The sequence below is a fragment of the Carassius auratus genome, unplaced genomic scaffold, assembly GCF_003368295.1.
Source record: "Carassius auratus strain Wakin unplaced genomic scaffold, ASM336829v1 scaf_tig00011498, whole genome shotgun sequence".
In the NCBI taxonomy this organism is placed as follows: domain Eukaryota; kingdom Metazoa; phylum Chordata; class Actinopteri; order Cypriniformes; family Cyprinidae; genus Carassius; species Carassius auratus.
This window is the reverse complement of record NW_020524212.1, coordinates 1-27,952: the sequence shown is the minus strand read 5'-3', so window position 1 is coordinate 27,952 and position 27,952 is coordinate 1. Positions and strand designations below refer to the sequence as shown.

Below are 27,952 nucleotides of genomic sequence, written 5' to 3'. Positions count from 1 at the left end.
CTTATTGATATTAGTTTGAAAGGGTGGTGCTTCAAAAAAGATATTGCATGGGTGGTGGCAATTTCAAATCACTGGAGGGTCATCCAAATTTTGTGAAGAAAACCGGTGTGAATCCAGGTGGCCGGCCATAATTATAAGGATGAAGCCAACACTTGTTTGAACATGCATTTGAAAGCTGAGGAAAATGGTCGTTCAAGACATTGTTCAGAAGAACAGCGTTACTTTGATTAAAAAGTTGATATAGAGAGGGGAAAACCTATAAAGAGGTGCAAAAATGATAGGTCTGGTTCAGTCTAAAATGATCTCCAATGCCTTAAAAGATGGAGTCATAAACCAGAGAGACGTGGAAGAAAACGGAAGACAACCATTCAAAATGGATAGAAGAATAACCAGAATGGCAAAGGTCTCAGCCAATGATCACCTCCAGGATGATCAAAGACAGTCTGGAGTTACCTGTAAGTACTGTGACAGTTAGAAGACGTCTGTGTGAAGCTAATCTATTTTCAAGAATCCCCCGCAAAGTCCCTCTGTTAAAAAAAAGGCATGTGCAGAAGAGGTTACAATTTGCCAAAGAACACATCAACTGGCCTAAAGAGAAATGGAGGAACATTTTGTGGACTGATGAGAGTAAAATTGTTCTTTTGGGTCCAAGGGGCCACAGGCAGTTGTGAGACGACCCCCAAACTCTGAATTCAAGCCACAGTACACAGTGAAGACAGTGAAGCATGGAGGTGCAAGCATCATGATATGGGCATGTTTCTCCCTATTTATCGCATACCAGGGATCATGGATCAGTTTGCATATGTTTAAAATACTTGAAGAGGTCATGTTGCCCTATGCTGGAAGAGGACATGCCCTTGAAATGGTTGTTTCAACAAGACAATGACCCAAAACACACTAGTAAACGGGCAAAGTCTTGGTTCCAAACCAACAAAATTAATGTTATGGAGTAGCCAGCCCAATCTCCAGACCTTAATCCCAATTGAGAACTTGTGGGGTGATATCAAAAATGCTGTTTCTGAAGCAAAACCAAGAAAATGTGAATGAATTGTGGAATGTTGTTAAAGAATCATGGAGTGGAATAACAGCTGAGAGGTGCCCACAAGTTGGTTGACTCCATGCCACACAGATGTCAAGGCAGTTTAAAAAAACTGTGGTCATACAACTAAATATTAGTTTAGTGATTCACAGGATTGCTAAATCCCAGAAAAAAAAAATGTTTGTACAAAATAGTTTTGAGTTTGTACAGTCAAAGGTAGACACTGCTATTTTTTTGAACACACCCCTTTCAACTAATTCAACTAATTGCCCAATTGCACAGCCTTAAGAGCGTGCATATCATGAATGCTGGGTCTTGTTGTTTTCTGACAATCTACTGAACCTACTGGTAACTTGTTTGCCACGTAGCAATAAAAAATATACTAAAAACCTTGATTATTCTGGTTAGTCACATTGTACTGCTATTATTTTGAACAATACTGTATTTAAATATTTGTCAATATTTATATTAACTTTTACAATTATCACAATTATTAATGAACTTTTATACCATTAAAAAAATTATAAATAAAAATAACTTGAAAGATGAATATTATATGGTGTAACTCAAATGCATTAAATAAGGTGTGAGTGTACAAATTATTTAATTATTTATAACATAATTATTCTTATTATAAAATTTTATTGTAAATGGTTGCATTTTTTATAAATAGCATAAACTGCATTATTATGAATAATATTTAAATATCAAAGTAGATTAAAAAATGTTTTTTTTTTTTTTTAAGAAAAATAAAAAACTACTTATAGTTTCCAATATGATATCATCAGGACGGTATCATGACATTGCATTTATATTTTAGTGCATTCAGGCTTATCAAATTTTTTACCTATTCATGTGGTTCCCGGGGAATCGAATCCCCAACCTTGCACTTGAATGTGCAATGCACTACCACTTGAGCTACAGGAACACTATATGTTTTATATATTTATATGCATGAATAAACCTCCAGATTGCTGTTTAAAAACCTCAAGAACGTTGCCATAAACTTCCACTGGTGCATTACAGCAAACACAATTTTTGTTTGACAACTGTGGTTATTTAAGTCTGCATTAGTGTCACCATCGATCAAGCTTAACTTGTGTTAAAGGTTCACACAGACGCTTTCTCGCTAACAGTTGTGAGAAGGACGAGGATTGACTGGGAGGTGAACTTTCATGAGCAGAAACCAGTAAACAGCTCTTCAAATCAGCGCTAATGACCACTCACTCAAGGCGTAGAGTCACAGTCACACACAATTTCGTCTTCAACATATCCTTAAGATCTTTATTGGGCCGTGTGGTCACAAATCAAAACTCATTAAGCAAAGGCCTCGCTGATTAGATTTTAATAAAAGTGACTGTAAGGGGCAACAGCGTTAGACAGAGTTAACTAAGTCACCATGGACTTCCTCCATTAAGCGAAGCCGATGACATTGCACTTTAAAAAGTTTGGTTATTTAGTGACGTGGCCGCAGGTTTCATGAGTGGACAGAACAAAAACGACTCCACTTTTGTTGGCTTATAAAGATGCAGCGCTGCAGATTTAGACCTGCTCTTAATTGATATTAGTTTGTGCATCACCTTACAGCAAATCTAGCGCTGGAGTGAAGAAACACGAGTAAATGTGTCATGTTATTAACTAATAGAGTGCTACTGGAATACAGTCTCTTTTACACGCTGGTTAGCATGAGATGACAGGCTTTCAGTAAAACAGTGGTGGAAACAAGCCACTTTATCCTGAGGAGAGAGTCTGACGTTCTGCTTTGTTCAAAGACTTTCACGAAACAGCCCGATGACAAATCAGATCTGTTTTAGAGGCACGCAGCTCACTTTACCCAGTAAACACGGGGAAATACATCTTTAGAGCAATGAGATTTAGACCAAACAGATGTTAAGTCGATCTGAACATGAAAAACAAATGTTATTTCCATGTTAAAAATAGATGTGAACTCACTCAGTCACTTGGATTGAAGTCATGTGTTTCTGAAAGGTCCTGAAGATGAGTGTGACAGGGTATGGTTTCAAATCAAACACAACAGGAACTCAAATTAATTTGTGTAAAAGACCAGGAGCAAACGACATCAATGCAAGCACTTGATTTTTAATTTTATGACAAATACAAACACACTGTGAGATGCAGTTATTACCTTGAGCTCCAATATTACCTTAATATTCAAATATACAGTGAATATCAAAAGTTTGGAAACATTACTATTTTTAATGTTTTTGAAAGAAGTTTCTTCTGCTCATCAAGCCTGCATTTATTTGATCAAAAATAAAGAAAAAACAGCAATATTGTGAAATATTATTACAACTTAAAATAATTGTTTTTTAAATGTATTATACTTTAAATGATCATTTATTTCTGTGATGCAAAGCTGAATTTTCGGATCACTATCACATGATCCTTTAGAAATCAATCTAATATGATGATTCATTATCAAAGTTGGAAACATTTCTGCTGCTTAATATTTTTTCAGAACATGTGATACTTTTTTAGGATACTTTGATGAATAAAAAGTAAAAAAAGCTATGTTTTTAAAATATAAATAGTTTGTAATAACAATATACACTACTGGTCAGTAATTTGGGGTCAGTGATTTTCTTTTCTTTTTAAATAAAATCAATACTTTTATTCAGCAAGGATGTGTTAAATTGATAAAAAGTTATATTATAGAAAATATATTATTAGAATATTTTATTTTTGAATAAATGCAGTTCTTTTGAACCTTTTATTGATCAAATATATTAGACAGCAGAACTGTTTCCAACACTCATAATAAATCAGAATATTAGAATGATTTCTAAATGATCATGTGATCGACTGATGTTACATGTGACACTGAAGGCTGGAGGAATGATGCTGAAAATTCAGCTTTGCATCACAGGAATAAATTATTTTTATAAAGTATATTCAAATAGAAAACTATTATTTTAAGTTGTAATAATATTTCACAATATTACTGTTTTTTCTGTATTTTTGATCAAATAAATGCAGGCTTGATGAGCAGAAGAAACTTCTTTCAAAAACATTAAAAATAGTAATGTTTCCAAACTTTTGGTCTGTACTGTATATATATTATTAATATTCCACCATGGCGTCTCGTTTTCTGTCCAGAAGGGGGCGCTCATGAACTGCTTTGCTCCATATATTGGCTCTTAGCTATTATCCAAAAGCATTATTATGGAAGTGGCGACCCTCTGTAACCTCCAAGGGTTCCTCCTTAAACAGATGGACACGTTCAGTCATCCGCTCTGACTGCTGCGGACGACAGGAACATTCGCTCTCCATACGAGCCGATCACCTCCCTCTCATCCCGTCGCTCAAGGGAACCGCGCTCTTCCTAATTGCCTGGATTCACTTTGACTGGAGGAAGTCAGGTAAGAGCGAGCTAATTAGCCAAAGCATCAAGATACGGCCCACCATAAAGAGATCCACGGAGGCTGGATCCCTCCATATCCAATTACATCCAAGGATGTGAGAAGCATTGGGGGGATTATGGGTAATATGAGCCAGACTCTCTGCGCTTTGACATCGCTGCCCTTTGGATTCAGAGCCGCTCTGCTCTTTAGGAGAGCTCAAACACAAGACTGAAGGAGGAAGAAGGTAATGGAGAGGATTGGATTCAAGACTCTCGGTGGTGGTGAAGAAATGAAAAACAATTGCTCCATCGAATTAGTCTGGGAAGGGTTTTGTGTGAACATCTGAAATATTGAGGATTCATGTCAGGACTAAATAAAGTGCATAAAAAGCACTCCACCACAAAATAACAGTATTCCAGGGAACATCTGTGCTCGTCGACGTAAAAACCACAGCCATTTGTCAAATGCAGGCTGAATGACAGTGATGGAGTCCACATAAAGACCATGAACTGATGCACACGACTCTCTGACTAAGTGCTGATGGAGCGGCCGGAGCTTCCCGAAGAAAACAGGACACGTACTGTCCTCCTGTATCTGAGAAAGTGTTGTTTTCCTCGTCCGAGTTCAAAAAGCTCTAAATCTGTAAAATCTGGATGAGAATGAGCCGATGAACAGCATCTGAAGAGGGACTCAAGGGTTAACATTTAGTGGAACTGATGCATTTAAAGGAATATTCTGAGTTCAGTACAAGTTAAGATCAGCCAACATCATTTGTGACAAAATGCTGATTATTATAAAAAAAATAAATAAATGCAGATTTGAGTAAAATTCAATGATTTAATAACTATATATATATATATATATATATATATATATATATATATTAAAATAAAATAATATAACATTTTTAATTAATAATTGTTATTATTTTTTTTTAAGTCTGTTCTGCTCATCAACACTGCATTTATTGTTCAAAAATACAGAAAAAAAACAGTAAAATTTTTAAATATTTTTGTAATTTGAATAAAAGGTTTTCTATTTTAATATACTTTAAAATATAATTTATTTCTGTATTTTCAGCATCATTCCTCCAGTCTTCAGTGTCACTGGATTTTCAGAAATCATTCTAATATACTTTATTATTATTATAAACCGTTGTGCAGCTTATTTATTTAGAAATGTTAGAACTTAATCTTATGTGTTTTTTTTTTATTAAATTGCAGAATTTATTTTTAAAGCAAAATATTAAAATGAACTACCTTGCCATAAAAAAAAAAATACTGCATATTTATAAGAGAACAACTTTAAAGCTCACATAACAAATTAAAATAATAATAATAATAATATAGGTGATTTTATAAAAGTATAAGCATCACATTTTTGCTTTTAAATCCTTCAAAAACGGGCCTCATTCAACTCCACTGTAAGTCTCTCACCACAGCATCCAGATTTGTATTTCTTAATTAATTAAAGGAAATGGGATGAGTTCAAACTCATTTCAGTGGTATGTGGATTAAACTTGCATTAAGCTGGAATGACGAGACATTTAAACAGCATTGAAATATTCATATTTAAGAGACAGAGTCCTCCTACTTGTTCATGTCCTATCCACTTATATTTCAGTCCATCTGGAGTGTATATATTAAAAATGCATGGCAAAAAGAAATAATAATGAATTAAGGATTGTTCGCCGATGGAAGAAACAATCATTGGCCATTATTAATTCATGTTTGAGAGGCCAAATGTCTGACAAGCATTTGAAACTAATTCATGGCCCAAGGAAATGGAAAAAGGGCCTTTGGTTCCCTCAGCAATAAGTGAAAAATAACCTTACAAATCACACGACAGAAGAGCATTAGGGACGCTCGGGTGACGCTTGAGATGTTTTCTGCTGACTAACAGACTAACACCGCTCTGATTGTTAATTAAGACTTCTGGTTGCAGTTTTTCCTGTTCGTTTTTTATTTAAAAATAGCAAGTTATTCAAACATTTACAGGATATGTGAACAAAAGATTCTATGCAACTGTTTTCTGCAGCCTTTACAGAAGAGGAAAGAAATATATTCGTGTTATGTATATATATATTTTTTAAAATCTATTTTACAAATCAGAGGTGGAACAAGAAAATGTATGCTGACAGTTCGAGTCCTCGGTTCAGCGAAACCCTGATTTTATCCCCGATGAGTGTGGAACAAGCGTACGGTCCGTTCACGTGGCGCACACACACACACACACACACACATACTAAATCATACTACACACACACACACACACCAAAGTCTTGAGGATCTCCAGCTCGAGAGTGTTTGTGAGATTAGAAACTCGTGGGGCGGCGGATGGACGCAGAGAGCTGGCAGGTGATTGGTTGAAACCCGTCCAGTCCATCGGCCGTTTTTGTTTTTCTGGTTGCAACCCCGTCCCGTGTCTCTACACCGTCTTAATGCCCTCAAACCCACAGAACTTCCAGCGTTTCTCCAGACTCGCCCCGACGCCCGTCAACTCCTGCTTGAACGTGCAGGGCAGCCGACGCAGAAGAGTCTCCACCTCTGTGGTGCTGATCTGAAACAGTGAGAACATCCACCGTTAGACCGTTAGAGGGAAAATCCTTCTCTTTTTCCAATTTAAAGGGGTGCATGAATTGGGAAACCATCTTATATTTGTGCTATGAAAACATCCGGTTAGTTTCATAACTCAAAACTTTCTTGTTCAGTCTAGAAACAGCTTATATTGAAGGCAAAAAGGACAGCTTGTGGAATGTTCTACTGTGTGATGTCATAATGTGGATAAGCTCCGCCTCCACAGATGATCATCAACACCTGCTTCTACATCGCTGCCTGTTAAGCCCCGCCCACCGAATTGTGTTTCTCCTAAAAAGACAATATGACGCGATCTTTCAAAGCGTTATTAAGGCAGTTAACACAGCTTGTGATTGTTTGAAGATGATACAGTGACAGTCGTGCGTTGTTGGCATATTCAGGGTGAAATACAAGTTCAGTTCATTTGACAGTTTTCTGGAATAATGTTAATTACAACAAAGATGAATTTAGACTTGTTTTTTAAAGCCAAAATCTGGTTTAGAGTAAGGCACTTATAAAATAAATGGGGCTAATTTGTAAAAGTGTAATTATATTTATTTATTTTCTTTAAATCTGTAAATGGGTCTTAAAATGTCTTAAATTGAGCTTCATAAAACCAGTAAAAATCCTGTAAAATCTCCATGTCCATGAAAAAAAGTTACTTTTTTATATTGCCGACATTATGCTCAAAACCCCAAAGTGACTGCAAATTCACAGCTTAAATTATAAACTTTTTTTTTAAAGATATGCATTACATTTCTGCTTTTAAATCTGGAGCCATTTTGCGCCATTCTATTTGTTTGTTTGTTTTAATGAAAATTAGGCATAAGTAGAAAATGATGTGTGTATTATTAGTGCCATTATTACCCAGCATTATGCCACAAATGCTGCTGATTGTGCTTCATTTCCATGCAACCTGAATTATTCCTCTGACACTCATAATCAAGCTAGATCAATGTCAGAAAGGTACTTGATTGATTGCAGAATGCATTCCCTTTTCATTTTACACGTGCCCTGCATTTTCCTCAAACTTCCCAGGTTTCACTTGGATTAAGGATTTCAGATGTGCGTTCAGATTTTCTTGGACCCCAGTATATATATAAGCTTGGCATGATGTGGACTGTGTTCTTCACAGGATGGTGAAACCCACTCGCGGCAGCTTATCGAGTGACACGCAGAGCATTTATCAATTAAACCCTCCCACCGGGGTGCATTGTTTTTAGTGCAAACGAGCCGAGTGTTGATGAAGATATGAAGACATGTGTGCTGCGGAGAGCGAGAGCGTGGGCATACACAGCCGGAGGGCTTCAGCTCAAAACTGAAAAGATATAGAGGCTCATTTTCACCCTCCATCTGTAAGTGTAAATTAGTCACTGTGTGACAGCGAAAGCAGAGTGAGATAAAGCCTGAGAGATGAAGGAAAATAAAGAGTCATCATCACTGCACTTTATTCCAGCATTGAACATTTTGGCAGGAAAAGCTTGAGGATTGTATTTGAGAACGGGAAGATGAACACACACACACACACATACAGAGGAAATGTGTGTGTGGTCCTGCTGTGAGCGTGAGAGCTGTGCTTCACACCACAAGCTCTTTCTGTCGGCTCAAGGGCTGTTTACTCAGCAGAACATTAGAACGGCAAGCGTGTGTGTGTGTGTGTGTGTGTGTGTGTGTGTGCAGGTGCTGTAAAAAAGTAAATACATTCAGTCTAAGTGAGTAGCCTGCCTGTGTGCATGTGTCAAGGTTATAAACAGTAATAAAAAGTTTTATGAAGAAGGAAACAGGCAAAATAGACATTTTTTTGCATCTATCTACTGAAGCTAAATAGAAAATGAAATTGCATCTTTATACCTAACTGAAAATGAGAAAGTAAAAATAAAAGGAGTGAAAGTGTGTGTGTGTGTGTTGAATACCTTGGTGTCCAGCCGCTGTAAATAGGAGCAGATATATTCAATGCTGGCTCCAAAAGGATGGACGTGAAGAAACGTTGAGATGATTCCTGTGGAAGAAAAGCCCAAGATGAATCACTGATGCAGTGTAAATATAAAATCTGTTCCAAGACAGATATAATATATATATTATATATATATAATAAAATGACAAATTACTGTATTTTGAATAAATCATATTTATATAAATAGATGATTGGCTTAATAAATAAATTTGTATTTATACAATTAATAAAATAAATAATAAAAAAAATACAACTGTATTTTGAATAAAGTTTATTTATATAAATAGATGATTGGCTTATAGTTTTAAAATATATAATAAAATGAAAAATTACTGTATTTGAATAAAGCATATTTATATAAATATAAAAATTGCCTTAATAAATAAATAAATGTGTATTTATATATTTATAAAAATATATAATAAAATGAAAAAAAAACTATTTTGAATAAAGTATAATTATATAAGTAGATAATTGGCTTAATAAATTAATTCATATTTGTATAGTTTTTAAAATATATAATCAAATGAAAAATTACTGTATTTTGAATGAAGCATATTTATATAAATAGATAAATTGGCTTAATAAATAAATTTGTATTTATACAATTAATAAAATATATAATAAAAAAATAAAACTGTATTTTGAATAAAGTTTATTTATATAAATATATGATTGGCTTATAGTTTTAAAATATATAATAAAATGAAAAATTACTGTATTTGAATAAAGTATATTTATATAAATATAAAAATTGGCTTAATAAATAAATACATTTGTATTTATATAGTTATAAAAATCTATAATAAAATGAAAAAAAAACTATTTTGAATAAAGTATAATTATTTAAATAGATAAATGGCTTAATAAATCCATATTTGTATAGTTTTTAAAATATATAATCAAATGAAACATTACTGTATTTTGAATAAAGTATATTTATATAAACAAATAAATTATGTAAATGAATTACTATTACTTACTATAGTTATTTAAATAAACAATAAAATGGCAGTGTGACGTCAACATTAACATTAGTTAGTTATAGAACGTTTCTTCATTTAATAATATAAACTAGCAATGAAATCCATTCAAAACTTGCTATTTTACAAAACATAATAATTTCATCCACATCGGAGGAATGTATTCTTGTTGCGTTTTGCCATTGCTTGCTCTACACAGGATACAAAGAAGACAGAATAGTTCTTGACTCGAGAGCGTCCCTCTGACGTCCTAAAATGCGTCTGGATAGACAGCCCCACTTGGTTTTGGAGCAATCACCAATTGATATTTCCAAGCACCGATTTGCAAATGATTCCAAGTACTTGAGTTTTGAAGAGGATGTCCTCTGCCGCTTGAACTTTCTAAATGATTACGAGTGTTTAATTGCAGTTTTGATGCTGTTTGGTTGTTCTTCGGCCTTCTGAGTGCTTCATTCACACTCAAACATATGGAATAATAATAACGGCTGCTATTAGCACTTCTGGCTCGAATGTGATAACTCAATTATTCTGAACGCATTATGTTCTGCTCAGGAAAGCGCACAGGTGCCGCACAGTCAATACTCCATTAGTCTTGATGGACTATAGATATAGTTTATATATTATACATGGTTTCGCTTCCCACTTACACACATTGATCCAGAGTCAAACACTGTTAGGTGAAAGAAATGGACCTTTTATCACGTAACACAATGTGTTATTAATTCATGCTAGGAGATATAAAGCTGTATGTGCTTAAACAAACACCCTGAGCTGGACACTTATTTTACATTATTTTCTCTACCTCATGTCATTCAAACCTTTTTCCCGGGAAAAACTAAATGAGAGAAAACCAGCAGTGAACAGATGCTGTAAACCTCCAAAAACGACTGATATTCTGCGCTATATTCAGGTATTATTTGAGTTTATACGAAGACTATCACAATGCTTGAGAATAAGTGGAAAATAGCAGATAACCAAGGCGTAATCAGTCTGTTTTAATTCAATTTACACTTGTCTGTGCTTTTATGTAACAGCAACAACAGAAAAGTAGTCAGTCTGGAGCACCATATCTGATACATCAGGCTTTTATGGCTAGTGATATGAAGCTCATAAGGAAATATAATATACCTTGATATTATTCAGAGGCCATAACTGAGCAAAATACACAATTTGTCACTGCTGCTGCTATTTATAGAGCCAAAAATAGGTTGTTTCTTTGTAACAGAGCAGCAGACTTTGTCACTCTTTGTCTCCTAATAATTTCTTAGTTTATTTATCAAATTTCTATCATTTTCATTATGGGGGGCAAAACATATAATGCGATGCAATACACAGATGATGAGAGATAAACAGATATTGCACATGAGCCTGAGGATCATATTTGATACTCGCATTTGAATGGGATTTATATATGTATATATATAATCAAGTAAACCTAAGCTGTTCCAGTCCAGTAAGCTGAAATATTACCAACAATATCAGTTATTCTTATGTTCACTTTATAAATACATTAAAGATTTCAAAGCAAAAACACGTCTCATGTTTTTTTTTTTTTTTTTACAATTATACTAAACTGGCTAAAAAAGTATAAAATATCAATTAACAGACGATCTTGTGGGACAAAGTTTTGATCATTTCAAGCCGTTAGAAATATGAGTATTAAATATGTGATCCTGGAGCACAAAAGCAGTCTTAAGTCGCTGGGGGATATTTTTAGCAAGAGACAAAAAAACATTGTATGGATCAAAATTATTGATTTTTCTTTTATGCAAAAAATCATTAGGATATTAAGTAAAGCTCATGTTCCATGAAAATATTTTTTACATTTCCTATCAAAAATATATAAACATATTTTTATTTAGTAATATGCATTGCTAAGAACTTCATTTGGACAACTTTAAAGGTGATTTTCTCAATATTTAATTTTTTTTGCACCCTCATATTCCAGATTTTCAAATAGTTATATCTCAGAAAAATATCGTCCGATCCTAACAAACCACACATCAATGGAAATATTATATATTCATTTTTCAGATGATGTAAAAAATCTCAATTTAAAAAAAAATTGACCCTTATGACTGTTTTTGTGACTTATGACTTATTTAACCTCCATTTATAACGCGCTGAAGACATCTACAGTGGATTCAATCATCTTCCTACACAAAAACATGTAGACCTAGCCTAATCTCTGTGAGTAAAGGTTTTTTAAATGATAACTAAATATTCATTGAGTCTTAAATGCATAATGTGGACAGAGTATTTACGCTAATGTTGGCATTATTCTTTTATTAAATGTCAGCTGCTAGTGGCAAAGCAAATCCGGCGCAGCCTTTATATTAATTTCGTTATTGGCAAATACCCATCTAAATTAAACATTTTTCTTAATTTAATTTGTTAAAAAAGAAGGTGCGTTGGTCTATTTATAGTCTAAAAGAGGCTTTGTCTAGAATGCTGAGATGTTGCGATGTCTTATTTTATTTCTTTATTCCAACTGGTGTAGTCTATGTAAGTTTTAAATAAATTATGTTAAAACATGTATAGATGACTCATTATTGACAGAAGGCAAAAGAGCTGTGTGCGTGCGCACATTTGAATAATGTCGGGCTGTAAACAGGTTCAGGCTTTAAAAAAGCTGTCAATCAAAATGTATTTGTCGGGCTCGGGTCCTAACTCTTAAGGCCCGATTACAGCTCTGAGCCTCACTCTACTGTAGCATTAGCGCTGACAGATCGCAGAACCATCGCCTCTCTCCACACCTCAGGTGGTGCATTCGTTTTTAAATAATTCAACAGTCCAGAGTCAATTATTTCATCCTTTCTGGCTGTTTCTCAAAATATATACCTAGACGGTTTTCGGCGGCCTCTCTCTCATGCGTGCGTGCTGCGGATGACGTGTTAAAGTTCCTCCTTAAAAAGCATCGGAGGTGACTCATTGAGGCTCGTTTGGCCGCGCGATTAACACCTGCCCCCCAGAAGACATAGCTGTGGATGATGGAAATAATGAGATGAGATGAGACACTTACCCACGAGCAGAGCCTCTCGCTCTGATTTCACCGGACTGGGAAGCCCTTTCTCCGGCAGGTTCTCCTTCTCCTGGCTGCAGGACACCACGGCCGACGTCGCCTCCTAACAACACAGGAGAAAGTTGTTTTCTTCCCACAGACCTCTCTGTCCCTCCCCTCATTACCCCCTGAAAACCTCCTCGCCCAGCTGTGTCAGAGTCATTTATCCTGTGACAAATAAAGCTCTCCTGCGCTCGATTGGCCTGTAATGATCTGTCATGTTCTGCGAGAGGATGGAGGAGGGCAGAGGGACAACAAATGCTGAGAGAAAGAACAAAAACTAACAACACATCATCCTTTTTTATTTTATAATTGTTTTCTAAATTGTTTGCAATTTTTGCAACCGTGTCAGTAGCATGTCTAAAATTGTGTTATTTTCTACCATTAAACATACAGCTAATTTTAATATCTAAAATAATATTTATCAAAATAACAATGTATGAATTAATAAATGTGACCCTGGACCACAAAACCAGTCGTAAGGGTCTATTTGTAGAAATTATGATTTGTACATCATCAGAAAGCTGAAAAATCATCTCTCCATTGATGTGTGGTTTGTTCGGAGAACAATATTTGGATGAGATTTACAACTATTTGACAATCTGGAATCTGAGGATGCAAAAAAATCTAAATATTGAGAAAATCATCTTTAAAGTTGACTAAATTAATTTTTTTGCAATGCATACTACTAATCAACAATTATAAATAAATAAATACAATTGAAACTATTGTTCAAAAGTTTTGTGTTAGTTTTTTTTTTCTTTTAAAGAAAGCAATGCTTTATTCATAAGTAACAGTAAAGACATTTTGATTTCAAATAAATGCTACTCTTTTAAACTTGAAATATATATAATGTGACCCTGGAGCACAAAAGCATTGCATGGGTCAAAATTATAGATTTTTCTTTTATGCCAAAAATCATTAGGATATTAAGTAAAGCTCATGTTCCATAAAGATATTTTGTAAATGTCCTACTGTAAATATATAAAAACATATTTTTTTTATTTGTAATATGCATTGCTAAGAATTAATTTGGACAATTTTAAAGATGATTTTCTCAATATTTAGATTTTTTTGCATCCTCAGATTCCAGATTGTCAAATAGTTGTATCTCAGTCAAATACTGTCCAATCCTAACAAACCATACATCAATGGAAAGCTTATTTATTCAGCTTTCAGATTCTGTGTAAATCTCAATTTCGAAAAATTGACACTTAAGACTGCTTTTGTGGTCTGGGGTCACATATGACACGAGCCAGTTCTTTACCTCCATTTTTTTTTTGTCACCTATGTTGCTTACAATCAACAATAATTTCATATTATATATACATTTTTAGACTGGTTTTGTGGTCCAGGGTCACATATATAATTATACATTAAATAATTTTTAATTTTAAACGCAGCTTTGGTGAGAATAACACACTTTTTTCAAAATCTTTTGAATAGTCATGTATATAATATCAAAGTCACGTAAAAAACGAAACAAAACCTACTGACATTTGATATGTGTAAAGCTCACAGAAGGCTACTTTCAGACATAATAGTACTTTCCTAACATTTTCAACTCACTACATTGCATCTAAGATTCTAACATTCATCATCCCCTCCAAATAAAAAGGCCGTATCACCCCAGAGAAGATGCCCGTGTGATGTGTGTCTCTCACTTACGCTGGAGTGATTGGTGCTTTCATCGCCTCCTCGGTCCTCACGCTCGGCCGTCTCCAGCTAGTCAATTAAAAGAATGAGAGAGCTGTCAGCGAGTAATATGTCACACGCGGGACACACCGAATCACAGGCCTGACACGCCGAGAGCTGAAGGTCACGTTTGCAAACGGATTTCTCTGAATGCCAAATAATGAGCAGAGCTCCACAGCATTGGTCCTGCTCAGTGACACTCTAATGAAGCACGGAGCGAAGGCTGAGATTAGTAACACCATCTGATGCTGTTTGCCAGCGCTACTGTTACTGCTCATGCTTACGCTCAGGGATTTAAACACACCTCAGATCCATGCATTAAACTCTGGATGAGCACCATCTGGGACACATACATGCAATATCTCAAATCTGGCGAGGAGAGGCGCATTATTAGTTTTCTGAGTGATCTGATTTGTGATAAAACAGGTGAAGAAATCCCATGAAAGACCTTAGTCATATCTAGATGCCAGAATATTAAAGGCTCTGTCTGGCTTTTTTTGTGAGTCATGGGAGCATACCGAGGGCCCTGGGGGCGTCAGGATATAATAAAAAATCATGAAAATATTGCCTGGCCCACGGCAAGTTTTAGAGTTTCAGCCATACACCAATGACATTCTCCACAGAAAATGTAAGCGCTTTGTATTATAAAGTGGATTGCTTCAGCTCTAAATATGATTAGATGAATCCCATTTAAAGCTATCTTGAAATAGCCAATATACAGTATGTACACCTGTGACCACAAGGATGGATTTATATATTTTTTGAATTGTTTTGATTCTTGTAATTAATATATATATATTTTTAAATCACTAAATAAATGGTAACAAATTGTATTCTATGAAAAACCCTTTTGTCACACAAAAATAATAAATAAAAATTAATATTAACAATAATAATTTGTTTCAAGGGGGTCCTAGTACAAAAAATAAATATATAAATATTATTAAAAATAATAATAATAATAATTAGTTTCAAGGGGGTCCAAGAACACAAAAATTACACATATAAATATTATTTAAATAATAATAATAAAAATTTGTTTCAAGGGGGTCCAAGTACACAAAAATAAATATATAAATATTATTTAAATAATAATAATAATAATAATAATAATAATAATAATAATAACTTGTTTCAAGGGGTCCAAGTACACAAACATAAATATATAAATATTATTTAAATAATAATAATAACTTGTTTCAAGGGGGTCCAAGTACACAAAATAAAAAAAAAATTAATATTATTTAAATAATAATAATAATAATAATAATAATAATAATAATAATAATTTGTTTCAAGGGGGTCCAAGTACACAAAATTAAAAATGTAAATATTATTTAAATAATTATAATAATAACAATAATATTTAGTTTCAAGGGGGTCCAAGTAAACAAAAATAAATATATAAATATTACTTAATAATAATAATAATAATAATAGTAAGTTGTTTCAAGGAGGTCCTAGTACACAAAATAATAAATACATAAATATTTAATAATAATAATAATAATAATAATAATAATACACTGTTTCAAAGTATGATCCTAATACACAATAAATACATGTGTAAATGATAATAATAATAATAATAATAATAATAATAACTGTTATTATTAACTTGCATCTTTCATCGTATTTCTGTTAAAAGTAAAGGCCTCTCGTGGTTTCTCACTGTTTTTTAATGCAGTGAGTGAATTGGCTCAAAACTCTATTAAAGATATTCTAGGATCCTAGAAGAAATATTAATACATTTTATCACAGCAAGGGACGGAAGAGCAAACACAGAGACGCACAGACTGACACTCATCCAGCAGAAAACAATACACTGCTCTCGCAAGCGACGGGAAACAGATCTATAGGAGGAACGGCTGTGTCCAAATGGATTTTCATTTCTTCCATTAATGAGTCTGTCTCAGGTGATTCATCAGTGCACACGCTGATGCCTCGAACCCTCCTTCAGCACGGATCAGCGGCGCTGAGATAAACTCCAGCACAGACTGCCAATCAAACACATTCCTCCTGCTCACAATTATGAGTAGCTGATCAACCATCTCCAAAATGATTAGTCTTGGAGGTGATAAAGCCCAGACTTAACCTGAAACGATCCGCTCCACGGTAGCAGATAAGGAAAGTGAGATAACAACATCTGTCTGTACAAGATAACATGCAATCAGAAATTTGAGGCGTGCATCGTTTAGCCTTCTCAAATTGTCATTACCTTTTGGAAGTTACATTTGAAACTTAAATGTCACTTTTTCCAAATTTAATACACGAGTGAGTAGGTTTTTGCTGCTTTTGACCAAACGCAGGATTGCTTTGCATTTCCTCTCCTGATTTTAAGGACAAACGAGTTTGTTGCATGGGCCTAAACATCCACATAAACTATATGCAAGGATATTTTTCTCTCTCACTTGAAGATTGCGTGATCCCACAGCATCAAGAGCATAACACGCCAATGTGACAATGTCAAGATGGATTCATCAAGAATTCAATACAGTGTTGAGAGACAATTAACAGTGAGGATTAAAAAAAGACATGACATTCAAGTGTGAAATATTATCAGAAAGATGATCATTTAAGATCTAACTCCTTGAGACTATTACGCACAGGATTAGCATGAGTAGGAGGACGAAATCTGTTCAAATACATTTATATAAACAAAGACATTTTGAAAAAAGATATATATATATATATATATATATATATGAAGAGTTCAGATGCTAAAGCCTCTAAGCATTGTCTCAAGTTCTCTTCTAAAATTAGTATTTTTCTATATTTATGTTCAGTTACTGAAACGAAAACCTAAAGAACCTATTCATTACCATTAAAGAGAAATTATTAAATATTAAAAAGAGGGCCGGAGAAAAACTCTCATTTTAGAAGAAAATTTCAAATACATGTATAAATTTGCGGACAAAATAAATAAACAAACAAACCCTGGAATTGAATAAAAATTATATAGAATTTTATTTTATTTTTTAACCAAGGGAGTTAAATATATTATTTAACTCCCTGGGTTAAAAAAAAAAAAAAATTAATAAAAAAAAAAAATTCTATATTTTTAGGTTTTTATATTATTAAAAAGATGTCATTTTTGTTATATTAAAATCATTTTAATTAACACTAAAAACACTTAATTATTGGTTTGTTTATTAATTGTATTTATGTATGTCTAATCCAATGGGAGTACCAGAGGTTTCAAATCCCAGATGTCAAGAAGCACTGTTATAAACACAGCACCTGCATTATTTCCCAAACATCCCCACTGCATCATTGCCATCTCATCTCTGAATCCTGTTATGGCTATGCATTACTATAAAAGCACTCAAGTGTCTGCTTGCTTATAAACGGGAGTCTAATGCATGGATTCCACACAGCTTTTCTTAGTTTTAAGCAGCGAGACTCGTCCTGAGCTCATTTTCCTTTGAGCAGGACAGACTCATTACTACACGCCGTCCTCGTCTCATCTCATCTCCAGACACAACACAGAGTTAAAAGAACAGAAGCGCAGACAGACAGCCGTCTGTAACTCACGGGCAGAGCGTGTGATGTGGGGAAAGCTTGAATCCGATCTTTCAGACTCTGGATCTGGCTTTCCAGCTGTTGTTTTTCCTCCGAGTTCTTCTCCAGCTCCGTCTCTCTCTGTTTCAGATCCTCACGAAGCTTGAGCAGTTGCTAGAGAAACGCCACAAAGGAAAAAGGACGACATTAAAGACACACACCGAGAGACGAGCGTTATAAGAAGCTCAACAGCCTTGACGCCGCACGCAGATCAGTGCATCAGTATTTAAAGAGAACACACGCTGTGCACCATCGCTTTGATGCCAGTTTGGGATGCTTCATTAAACTGAATGTTAGGATGTCTGAAGAGCTATTGCTTTCGCTTAAAACACAGCCAAACCTGTTCCAATTGGTCAAGATTTGGTTGGTTAGAAGGAAGCAGTTGATGTAGTTTCTATCCCAGCTTTATCCAAAAAGTACTGACGGACAGTAGTTTTTTTGCAAGCAACATATGCATTTTTTTTTACAAGGCTCTTAAAAGCGTGAAATGTATTTTCAAGGTCTGCTGCCTTTGACATCACAGCTAGGTGCGAGCAGGATCCCAAATGAACACTCGCTGAGCGCCAAATGAGATTTAACATGGGCTTTGGTGGGTAAATAAAACACGGGCACTTGCCAGTTGGACAGTGAATTCATGTGGAACTGCAATTTCACATTATTTTAATTGATTGATGGGCTGATTATTGTTCATTGTACAACTATTTGGAAATCTGGAATCTGAGGATGCAAAAAAATCTAAATATTGAGAAAATCACCTTTAAAGTTGTTCTTAGCAATGCATATTACTAATCAAAAATTGAGTTTTGATATATTTACAGTGGGAAATTTACTAAATATCTTCATGGAACATGCTCTTTACGTAATATACTAATGATTTTTGGCACAAAAAAAAAATCAATGATTTTGACCCATGCAATGTGTTTTTTTGGCTACTGCTATAAATACACCCCAGAGACTTAACACTGCTTCTGTGCTCCAGGGTCACAAATACACTGTAAAAAAGCAGTGCTGTACTTTTTAATAAAACTTAGTGGAATATGTTTTCAACAGGTTACTTGTGTTTCAGAGTTTGTTTTAAAGTTAGTTTAGGCTATATCCACATTAATCATTTTTGCAGGAATGTAATACGAAGATTGTGAAAAGTAGACACAACTACACATATCTATTGAAACAATATGCATCACAAGACTGTTTTTATGAACCTCTGTTCTCACAATCATCACTTTTTGAAATGCCTCTATTTCTGCCAGACAAAAACACCATCTCAAGTGGCATCCAAAAGCCAAAACTGAGACAGAGATGTGTTTTGTCTGAATGAATATGATTGTAGGCACTTCCAGAGTTCCTGTGCTAACTGCTATTGAGATGAACGTATAGATAGCGGCAGGTATTATATAGACGCCCTTGACCTAGAAAGCCTTCGATACCCAAATATTCTGTGTCTGGACTGCTCACCAGGGTTTGAGACGTCTTGCTATCAGATAATTCAATCTCAGGTGTACTGACTGTGCTGAATATGGCTTTATTTGATTACCTCTAGCTCATAAAGACATTTCTACAGCATGCAGCTGATGTGACAAATGTTCCCTGACCTCCAGAGGAGCTGAGCCTGTGACATTCAGAAACGGGACGGTGTGCATTTCAGTCAGAGACGAGTAAATAGATTTCGTGCCTTGAGGATGTTTGTATGTCTGTAGCGGCTCAGGTGAGGGACTGATTCAATCCAAAGCTGGACACACACACACACGCACACACACACGCACACGCACACGCACACGCACGCGCACACACACACGCACACGCACGCACGCACACACGCACACACACACACACACACACACACACACACACAGAATATATGTAATTGATTTGTATATGCATGTCTCTGTCTGTTTAGCTTATTGTAATATGTAAATAAATGTGCTATTTTTTATTTATTTAGACCAACAAAAAAAAAAAGTTAATATAATATAATATAATATAGAGGTGGTACAAGAGATGGTAAACTAACAGATTTATATTTCAATGAAATGCTATTCTTTTGAACTTTCTATAGTATTAATATTATAATTATTATAATAGTATACACCATTATTATACATTATTATAATATAAAACACCAGTTTTCAACACTGATGTGTGTTTTGAGCAGCAAATAATATTAAAATGATTTCTGAAGGATCGTGTGACGACTGGAGTAATGATGCTGAAAATTCAGCCATGCATCAAAGTAATAAATTATATATTAAATGATATTAACATTCAAAACAGTGATTTTAAATGGTAATAAAATGTCACTATATTAATGTATTTTTTGGTATTTTTTTTAACACAATAAATGGAGAGCAATAGTAGTTTATGTAACAAAATTATTCTATTTTAAATGAGATAAGTAAAATTAACCCCCCCCCCCCAAACATACTCAGGTAACACGTTATGTAACCCATTTCTCATACCTTGTTTCCAAGCATGCTAATTTGTTGACAAGCCTAATAAATCAGAAGCCACGAGGCGCTGAAGACTGCTCCGATTTCTCATTACTGATCCTGCTCAGCGTTCAGGAGCCAGGAGCGATCTGAGCTACATAAACTGTGGTGATGTAACCTCTTTGTTTGCCTTCATGGCCTGCTCCTCATGAATAAATCAGAGCGAGGGTGAGTTTAACACGTCTCCGCAGCCTCGAGAGTGATTCAACTCGGAGAAATGGCCTGCGCTGTTCACTTCATGTGACAGAATAACATGCCGTCTTCACGCGCTCGCCGCTCGCTAACTCGAACAAATCTCTTAGCGTACGGCTCATATGTGACCCGTGCATTGAGTTCATCTCGTGCCACAGTAATGTTCAATATGCAGAATCCCATTAGGGCTCATTAGCGGCAAGCGTGCACCTTCAAAGAGAGACAAACTCTCCTTCATGGCTTAATAACGCTCACGTGACAAGGTCAAAGCCGTGTGGAGCATCTGCATGTGCTGGGCTTACAGGAGGGTGAACAGGACTCTTTGTGTTCTTCTGTAAAGAGAGGTACAAAAATAGACAGAGCATGGGACAGATTTAACCCTTCCCTTGAGAGTTTGTATTGTGTGAATGCATGGTTTGGGAATATAAACCCAGTTGAAAACCACCCTCGGATCTCTAGGTCACTCTACGTGAAGAACAATGGAGAACAGAGGACAACAGCTAAAAATAGCGGCAGTTCTTATATAACGTAAAATAAAAGAGATGAAAGTGCTTGATGGGTGGGAGACGTCTACAGCTTGTGGGCAGATGAAATATCCATTCCACAAGTTCGACATCTCATGTTTATTACTGTGTGTGTGTGTGATTGATGATCTGGAGAAACCAGGTGTTTGGGTTTTTTTTTTAACACTTGCAGTCAACATTTGAATAATTGGGTTAGGGGACTTTACTTGAAGCTTTTATGTATTATGCATTATACGGTTATGCTGTAATGCAATATGACATTTCATTTATAATTGTATCCAAAGTTAAAATGCATTATAATATTTGTCATATATTTTAATGCATTATACTTTCTAAAGCTGTTGTGTTGGCTTCTGTGAGAGATCTTCCTCTCGTCTTGAGGCTTTGATGCCAGAAGATAGACTTTATTATCTGAGATAATGAGAGAGTCTCATCTGTCTTTGCATACTCTAATATTGGTTTCATAAACAAAACATTCAGGCTAATCATATTTGAGCACACACAGTTAAATACATAACTCAATAATATATATGGTCATTCACATCGATTATGCTTGATCAATTCATACATTTCCACAGACTTCTATGGAGACTTCTGATTGGTCAGATCGCCTGTCAATCAAGCTCTTTGCTTGCTTCAAATAAATGCTATCGAACTTTCTATTTTTTAACTAAAAAAAAGAAATTGCGTCACAGTTTCCATAAGAAATTAAGCAGTAAAATATTGAAGATAATAATAAGAACTATTATTAATAATTGAGCACTGATAAGAATTGATAATAAATGAAAACCAGCATATTAGAATGATTTATGAAGGAGCATGTGACACTGAAGACTGGAGTACTGACGCTGAAAATTCAGCTTTGACCACAAAAATAAATTACATCTTAAAATTTATTAAAATAGCAAACAGCCCTTTAAAATGTTAATAATATTTCACAATATTACTGTTTTTATTGCATTTTTATCAATTGGAAGAAAGGGACAAAATCTGGCATACATCCCCAGAGAGAATCTGCAGTTTTACTGGAAAATTAACCCCCCCCCTCCCCAGTAGTAATGTACAGTAGTAACAAACTACCTAGCGCATTGCACACAGGCTGCTAGATTCGTTTCACCAGAAACTCATGTATGCGTCAGGTTGAAAATAAAATGATGTTTATAGTGAATTAATAAATTGTATTTTTTTATGATTAAGTTTTAATCCAAAAACTACGTGTGCTAAGTGAGTGAACATCAAAGATCACACAACAGAAGTGAGTGAGCGTGCTCTCTCTCGCTGTCTTTCTTGTGGATTGTTTAACTTGTTTTTGACATATCCGACCGAACTAAAAACTTCCCAGTGAAGAAATGTATATTCACTCGACGAGCGGATCTAAAGTATCTTAAACTGTGTTCCGAAGATGAACGGAAGTCTTACGGGTTTGGAAAGACATGAGGGTGAGTCATTAATGACATAATTTTCAGTTTTGGCTGAACTGACCCTTTAACCTCTAATAACTCCATTCTGCTGTCTGTTTCTTTGTCTGAATATGTCACTTATCACAAGCGGTGTGGTATCGGCGTTTGGTATCGGGGTATTTTAACATATCAGTATCAGGCCTGATACCTAATATGTAGATAGTTTTACTGGAAACAAGATAAAAGCCCTGTGTAATACAGTGATTTTGTGCTGTACGGTGTGTTGACTGTGTGTGTGTACCTTCTGCATGCCCTGCAGAGCCTGCTGCAGGAAGCTGAGCTGCTGCTGGCGGGTGGTGTCCTCCTCGCTGCGCTGGGGCTGCGCTTTACCCTGCTCCTGTTTCAGAAGCTCCACCTCATTCCTGTAGGCGTCCAGCTGACACCGCAGACTGTCGTTCTCTTCTTTCAGAGCCTCCACCTGAGCCAGCGGCCCTGACAGACCACAGAGAGACAGAGAGAGAGCAGGAGAGATATGAAAAATGACAAGTGCATTGGTGACAGGAAAGGGAAATAAGAAGACGCAGATACCAATAATGGAACAGAACGATATTAAGAGTCGAGTGCAGAGTAATAAGTCACGAGGTGGTGGCGGTGAGGCCTGAAAAGGGTAAAAAATAAAGAAGAAAACTGCGTTCCTCAAAAGCTGCTTAGAGAATTCTGCTGATGGACCGAGATGAAAGGACCCTCAGTACCACTGCTGCGTTCCTTTTTCTTTCAGAGGCTAATTAGAGAGGATTAAATGGAGAGAAAGTGTATTACTTAATGCTTGACTTAATGTACCATGGGCATTTTTATCAAATGGCTGTAATTAAAACGGACGCAAAAGGGTTCTTCACACCGAGACATTCCGTCATTCAGCTGTCTCTTAACAACCCGATGATCAGAGACGCCACCTCTGCTTAGCGTCTAGCCGGAGGAGATAACGGGATTATTCCCAGAAGCGTGTCCCTCTCAGATTGAGCAGGGAGTCGGGGGAAACGCTGGGTGTATGATCGCCAGGCTGATGAAGGATCTTCGCTTATGCGGCTCTGAAGAGGGAGAGGATGAGCATCTGAGTGACGTGGGTGGAAGATAAGGAAAGCCAGGTTGAGCTATGAACAACATCGAAACTCTGCAGGGAAATGCATCATTACCTGTCTCAGATCTGCTCCGAAACCTAGCGAGCTGAATACCTAGACTGCATTTTAAGTGGCCCAAAAGGTAAGCAGCAATGGTAATCCTCCTCTTTTCGGCCAAATTCAAAGGGAAACAACGAACATATTCCCAATTCGGCCAACGATACAAGATTGTGGATATGAGAAAAATAGCTGCATCCCAAAGTTGCACTATACACCCATCCCACTCTGCAACATAATTAAAGCTGCAACAGTTGAGTGCATGAAGTGTACAACATTCCACACTTCATTTTGGGTATTTTAAGTTCAAAAAGTTGAATGCACTATTTGAACCATTTATCACAGAAAAGTGCATATGTAAATTGGGATAATCCTACTGACTATAAATACACTTGCATTTCATGCAATAATTAGAAGTAGTGATAAAACGGCTCATTATAGTATAAGAAGGATAATTTTTGTATGTGCTTTGTATTTTTGTGTGTTTAAGAGACCTAATGACAAACTCTGAAAGTTTGCATATTTTCACAGGGGTTTCCCATAGGAATCCAAGCAATTCTGCCAGAGGGCGAAAGATTTCCCAATGAAGGTTTCGCAACAGGTTCAAGTTGGTCATGCTGTGTTTTTAACAGAAATTTGGGTTTTAATGTGACTTCTGTGTGATAAATGTGTCATTTTGACCATGCTATGTGGCCGTAAAGGTATCTCATCTTTGAAAATAACGTGTCTTGAGACCACTGAAGTTTGCAGAATGGCCATTCTGTCGTGCTAGACCAAGCACAATGGAATAGCAATTCACACGGGGCACAAGAACGCATTCTTTATGAAGGTAGCTGCCATGTTACCAATTCTGTGTTTTGTCTGGAAGCATGTTTGGTGTGAATTAGAGGGGAAAGAAACAGAAGGATGAAGAACAAGAGCAAGAGAGACATAGAGACACAGACAGAAAGGGAGGAAAGCAAGCGGTCTTTATTGATTCCTCTCATCAAGTTGCTGCCCTCAGAGACATCAAGGTTCACCTTCCGCAACATGGCAGGCAGCTCTATCGACCTGTGCTGCCCCGGGGTGCCAGGAGTAAAGAAAGCAGCTCCCGTTTGCACACTGTACTACAGCTATTGCCAGAGGACACTTGCCCGTTATCATTGATTAACTCTGGGGGAAAATAAAAGCAAACATGTTGGGCTGCAGTGAAGATGGAGGTGAATCTGCCTAGTTAAAATGGCTAAAACTCAAACCAAGGTTAGCATAAGCCACTCCCACTCTTTACAGAGGTTGCACGTCTTACTGGCAGGTCTGAAATATTTGTTTTCATAAATGTGGCAAGTGTTAAATTACCTCCTTCATTAACCATGTGGCTCTTCGGCCCTTTTGTATCCTGCGACATCCTTCCAGATATCTGACAACCCACTGGCAGTGATTGTTTTCAATGTTTTCTAATAACTAAGGTCGCAGATGAGAAGATGTGTGAATCAAACCTGGTAAACGTGTGATTACATTTGCATATATTTTCATACTAATGACAGATTCTCTGTTACACTGGAGAATCTCTAATAGTTCTATTCAAAGTTGATGAGTTAAGCGGCACATATGTATACGAGGGTCTCACTTCAAACTAGCTTTAAAGAGGGTGTGCTAAGTGGTCTCAAGATGCCAAAAAGACAATGACATCCCACAGTGATCATTTTACACTACCCCATGATTCTCTGTCCTGAGCAGCTATAGTACAGGTTCTCTAACAGCATTTTTTTTTTTGGTGACAAGCAACCTGAAATGAACTGGAAGAGCAGCTGGCAGCCTAATGCTCGGCTCAGTAGCACCACACTTGGGAAACCACAGGGGGTTGTGGGAAATGTAATACTAAAATTACACTTCTCCCCCATCATTGAATTGGCAGAGAGATTTCATTTAATTTGCTGACATGAGAAAGTAAAATCATCAAAGTAACATGCTGGTGTTGCAGCCATGGCCATAGTGCTCAGCTGGGCGTTGCAAGTTAGAATCAAGCTTGTGATATTACTTGTTTTAATTCTGCTTTCTTTTGGTCCATCTCTCAAATGGCAAGAAAAAAAAAACATCTACTTTAACAATTTCCCACATATTTTTTTTTTATATATATAAATATATATGAATAAGTATTAAACGCAAAGTGGTTGACTCAATCAATCAATCAATCAATCAGAGGACCAACAAGTATGAAAATAACTGTTAATGGAATCGTTGTGTAACCAGCATTATTAAAGTCCTTACAATTCAGAGGTCTGGTTATGATTTGGGAAAAAGAAAAGATACATACAGTAATTGATATTTATGTCTAAATTGTTTTCTGATACAAACAGATTCAAAACCAGTTTGAGGTCTCACAGGGAAGGGAAATTATATGAGCTTAATTAGTTCCTAAAAGAATGTTTATTGAAAAAAGTTGGTGAATAGAGGCAGTTACGTAGTCGCAATCCAGAAATATATCAAGGGTCATTAAACAGTCAGAGCTTTCTCAATTATTTTTTCGCTCTTCATTTATACTGTGAAAATTAGCTGGTTATCTGCAAATGTATCAGCACTGTGTGATCTGAGAAAAAGCTGCTCATAAAACTGATAAATCACTAGTGGATTCAATCTATATGCGGTTGGTGCACTGGAAGTACTGCTTGTATTGCTTTAAGAAAAAAATCATCTTTTGTTTATATACTGTCAATCAGAAATGTTGCATACCTGAATCATCCGAATCCTTACTTTCCGGGGCATCCTCCATGTCATCATCCGACATCTCCATTTCCTCCTCCCTCCGAATACCCATCAGCTCTTCATTGTGGATGTTTCTGATCTCCTGTGAATGAGAGGAATATAATCTATAATCCCAACCGCTGATGGATGATCTCTCACACTTTGATTAACATGAAATATATGAGCCGAAAATATGATAAGCCATTCGATCAGATTGTAAAATAGAGATTGGACTCTTCAAGGGGGAGACACCTGATGTTGGCCAACCTTGTCTATGCGCACAGTCAAACTTTGCATAGGGACTATTAATGTGTTATAATGACTGTCAGTGGGGCTTAATTGTTGCAGGAAGTGATTGCACAGCCACCACAGATCGGCAGGTCCGGGCAGGGGCAGATGAAGCAGATGTCTAGGCATGGATGCTGCCCTGTGGGTGCTCCTGATGGAGGAGCTCTCTGCCTAAAGAGGAATGCACACAGCAAACAGATAAGGGTGTGCATAGAGACAACACAACCGCCACAGGGAGAGAGAGATTTACTCTCTGATGACAAACAAAAGGCCCGGCATTAACATTACCATCTGTCTCACCAAAGCAACACATGATCTCACTGAGAATTACAGAGGTCGAGCAGGTAGCACGAAAGCAAACAAGCCCATCTGCCCAATCAGGAGAGGGATAGGTGAATAGATGATATGGGGCTACCACAGGAAGGCATCTAGCTTTCCTGCTTTACACTTTCCTACAAGACGTCTAGCTGCCCACAGTATAAATGTGCTGTGACTGAAGTCAGGTCGTCTAGGCAACTGCAAATAGCCATCTGCTTGGAATAACAATCGGCTTAAAGTGAAGAGAACCGCAATACTGACTGGACATTTCTGTGTCAGAACCAACACTGACTGAAGCTTTGTTTACGCAAGAAATAGCCGGGAAAACTTGCAAGGGGGAGCTCATGGAAATCAGGATGAAAATCCTCTAGATACCGCCATCTTACTCTCACATTTACGAGAGAAACGCAGTGAGGGTCCACAGAGCTCCAAGGGTGAAAGGAAAAGTAAACATAGTTTAATAGTGTGTCATCTTTTACCTATCACCGTCACCTGCTCCAGATATAACTAACCGGATTCAGGAGTGAAGCAACCTCCTACAGCAGAAGATGTTTTAAATGGTACTAATGGGCTCTGTTAGAACATAAACATTTCGAGTTTGAGGTTCAAAGGCAAAG

General features: G+C 36.2%; 1 protein-coding gene across 1 annotated transcript; it reads right to left on the bottom strand.

Moving 5' to 3' along the window:
* Positions 1-6,339: 6,339 nt before the first annotated feature.
* Positions 6,340-27,244, bottom strand: LOC113073166 (ecto-NOX disulfide-thiol exchanger 2-like). Its single transcript, XM_026246040.1, has 7 exons — positions 26,718-27,244; positions 23,135-23,325; positions 18,205-18,345; positions 14,644-14,700; positions 12,937-13,039; positions 8,891-8,976; positions 6,340-6,960 (listed from the first exon to the last, which is right to left on the bottom strand). Exons 1-7 carry the CDS (start codon positions 26,800-26,802, stop codon positions 6,829-6,831), a joined length of 795 nt encoding a protein of 264 aa, XP_026101825.1. The 5' UTR covers positions 26,803-27,244; the 3' UTR covers positions 6,340-6,828.
* Positions 27,245-27,952: the final 708 nt, after the last annotated feature.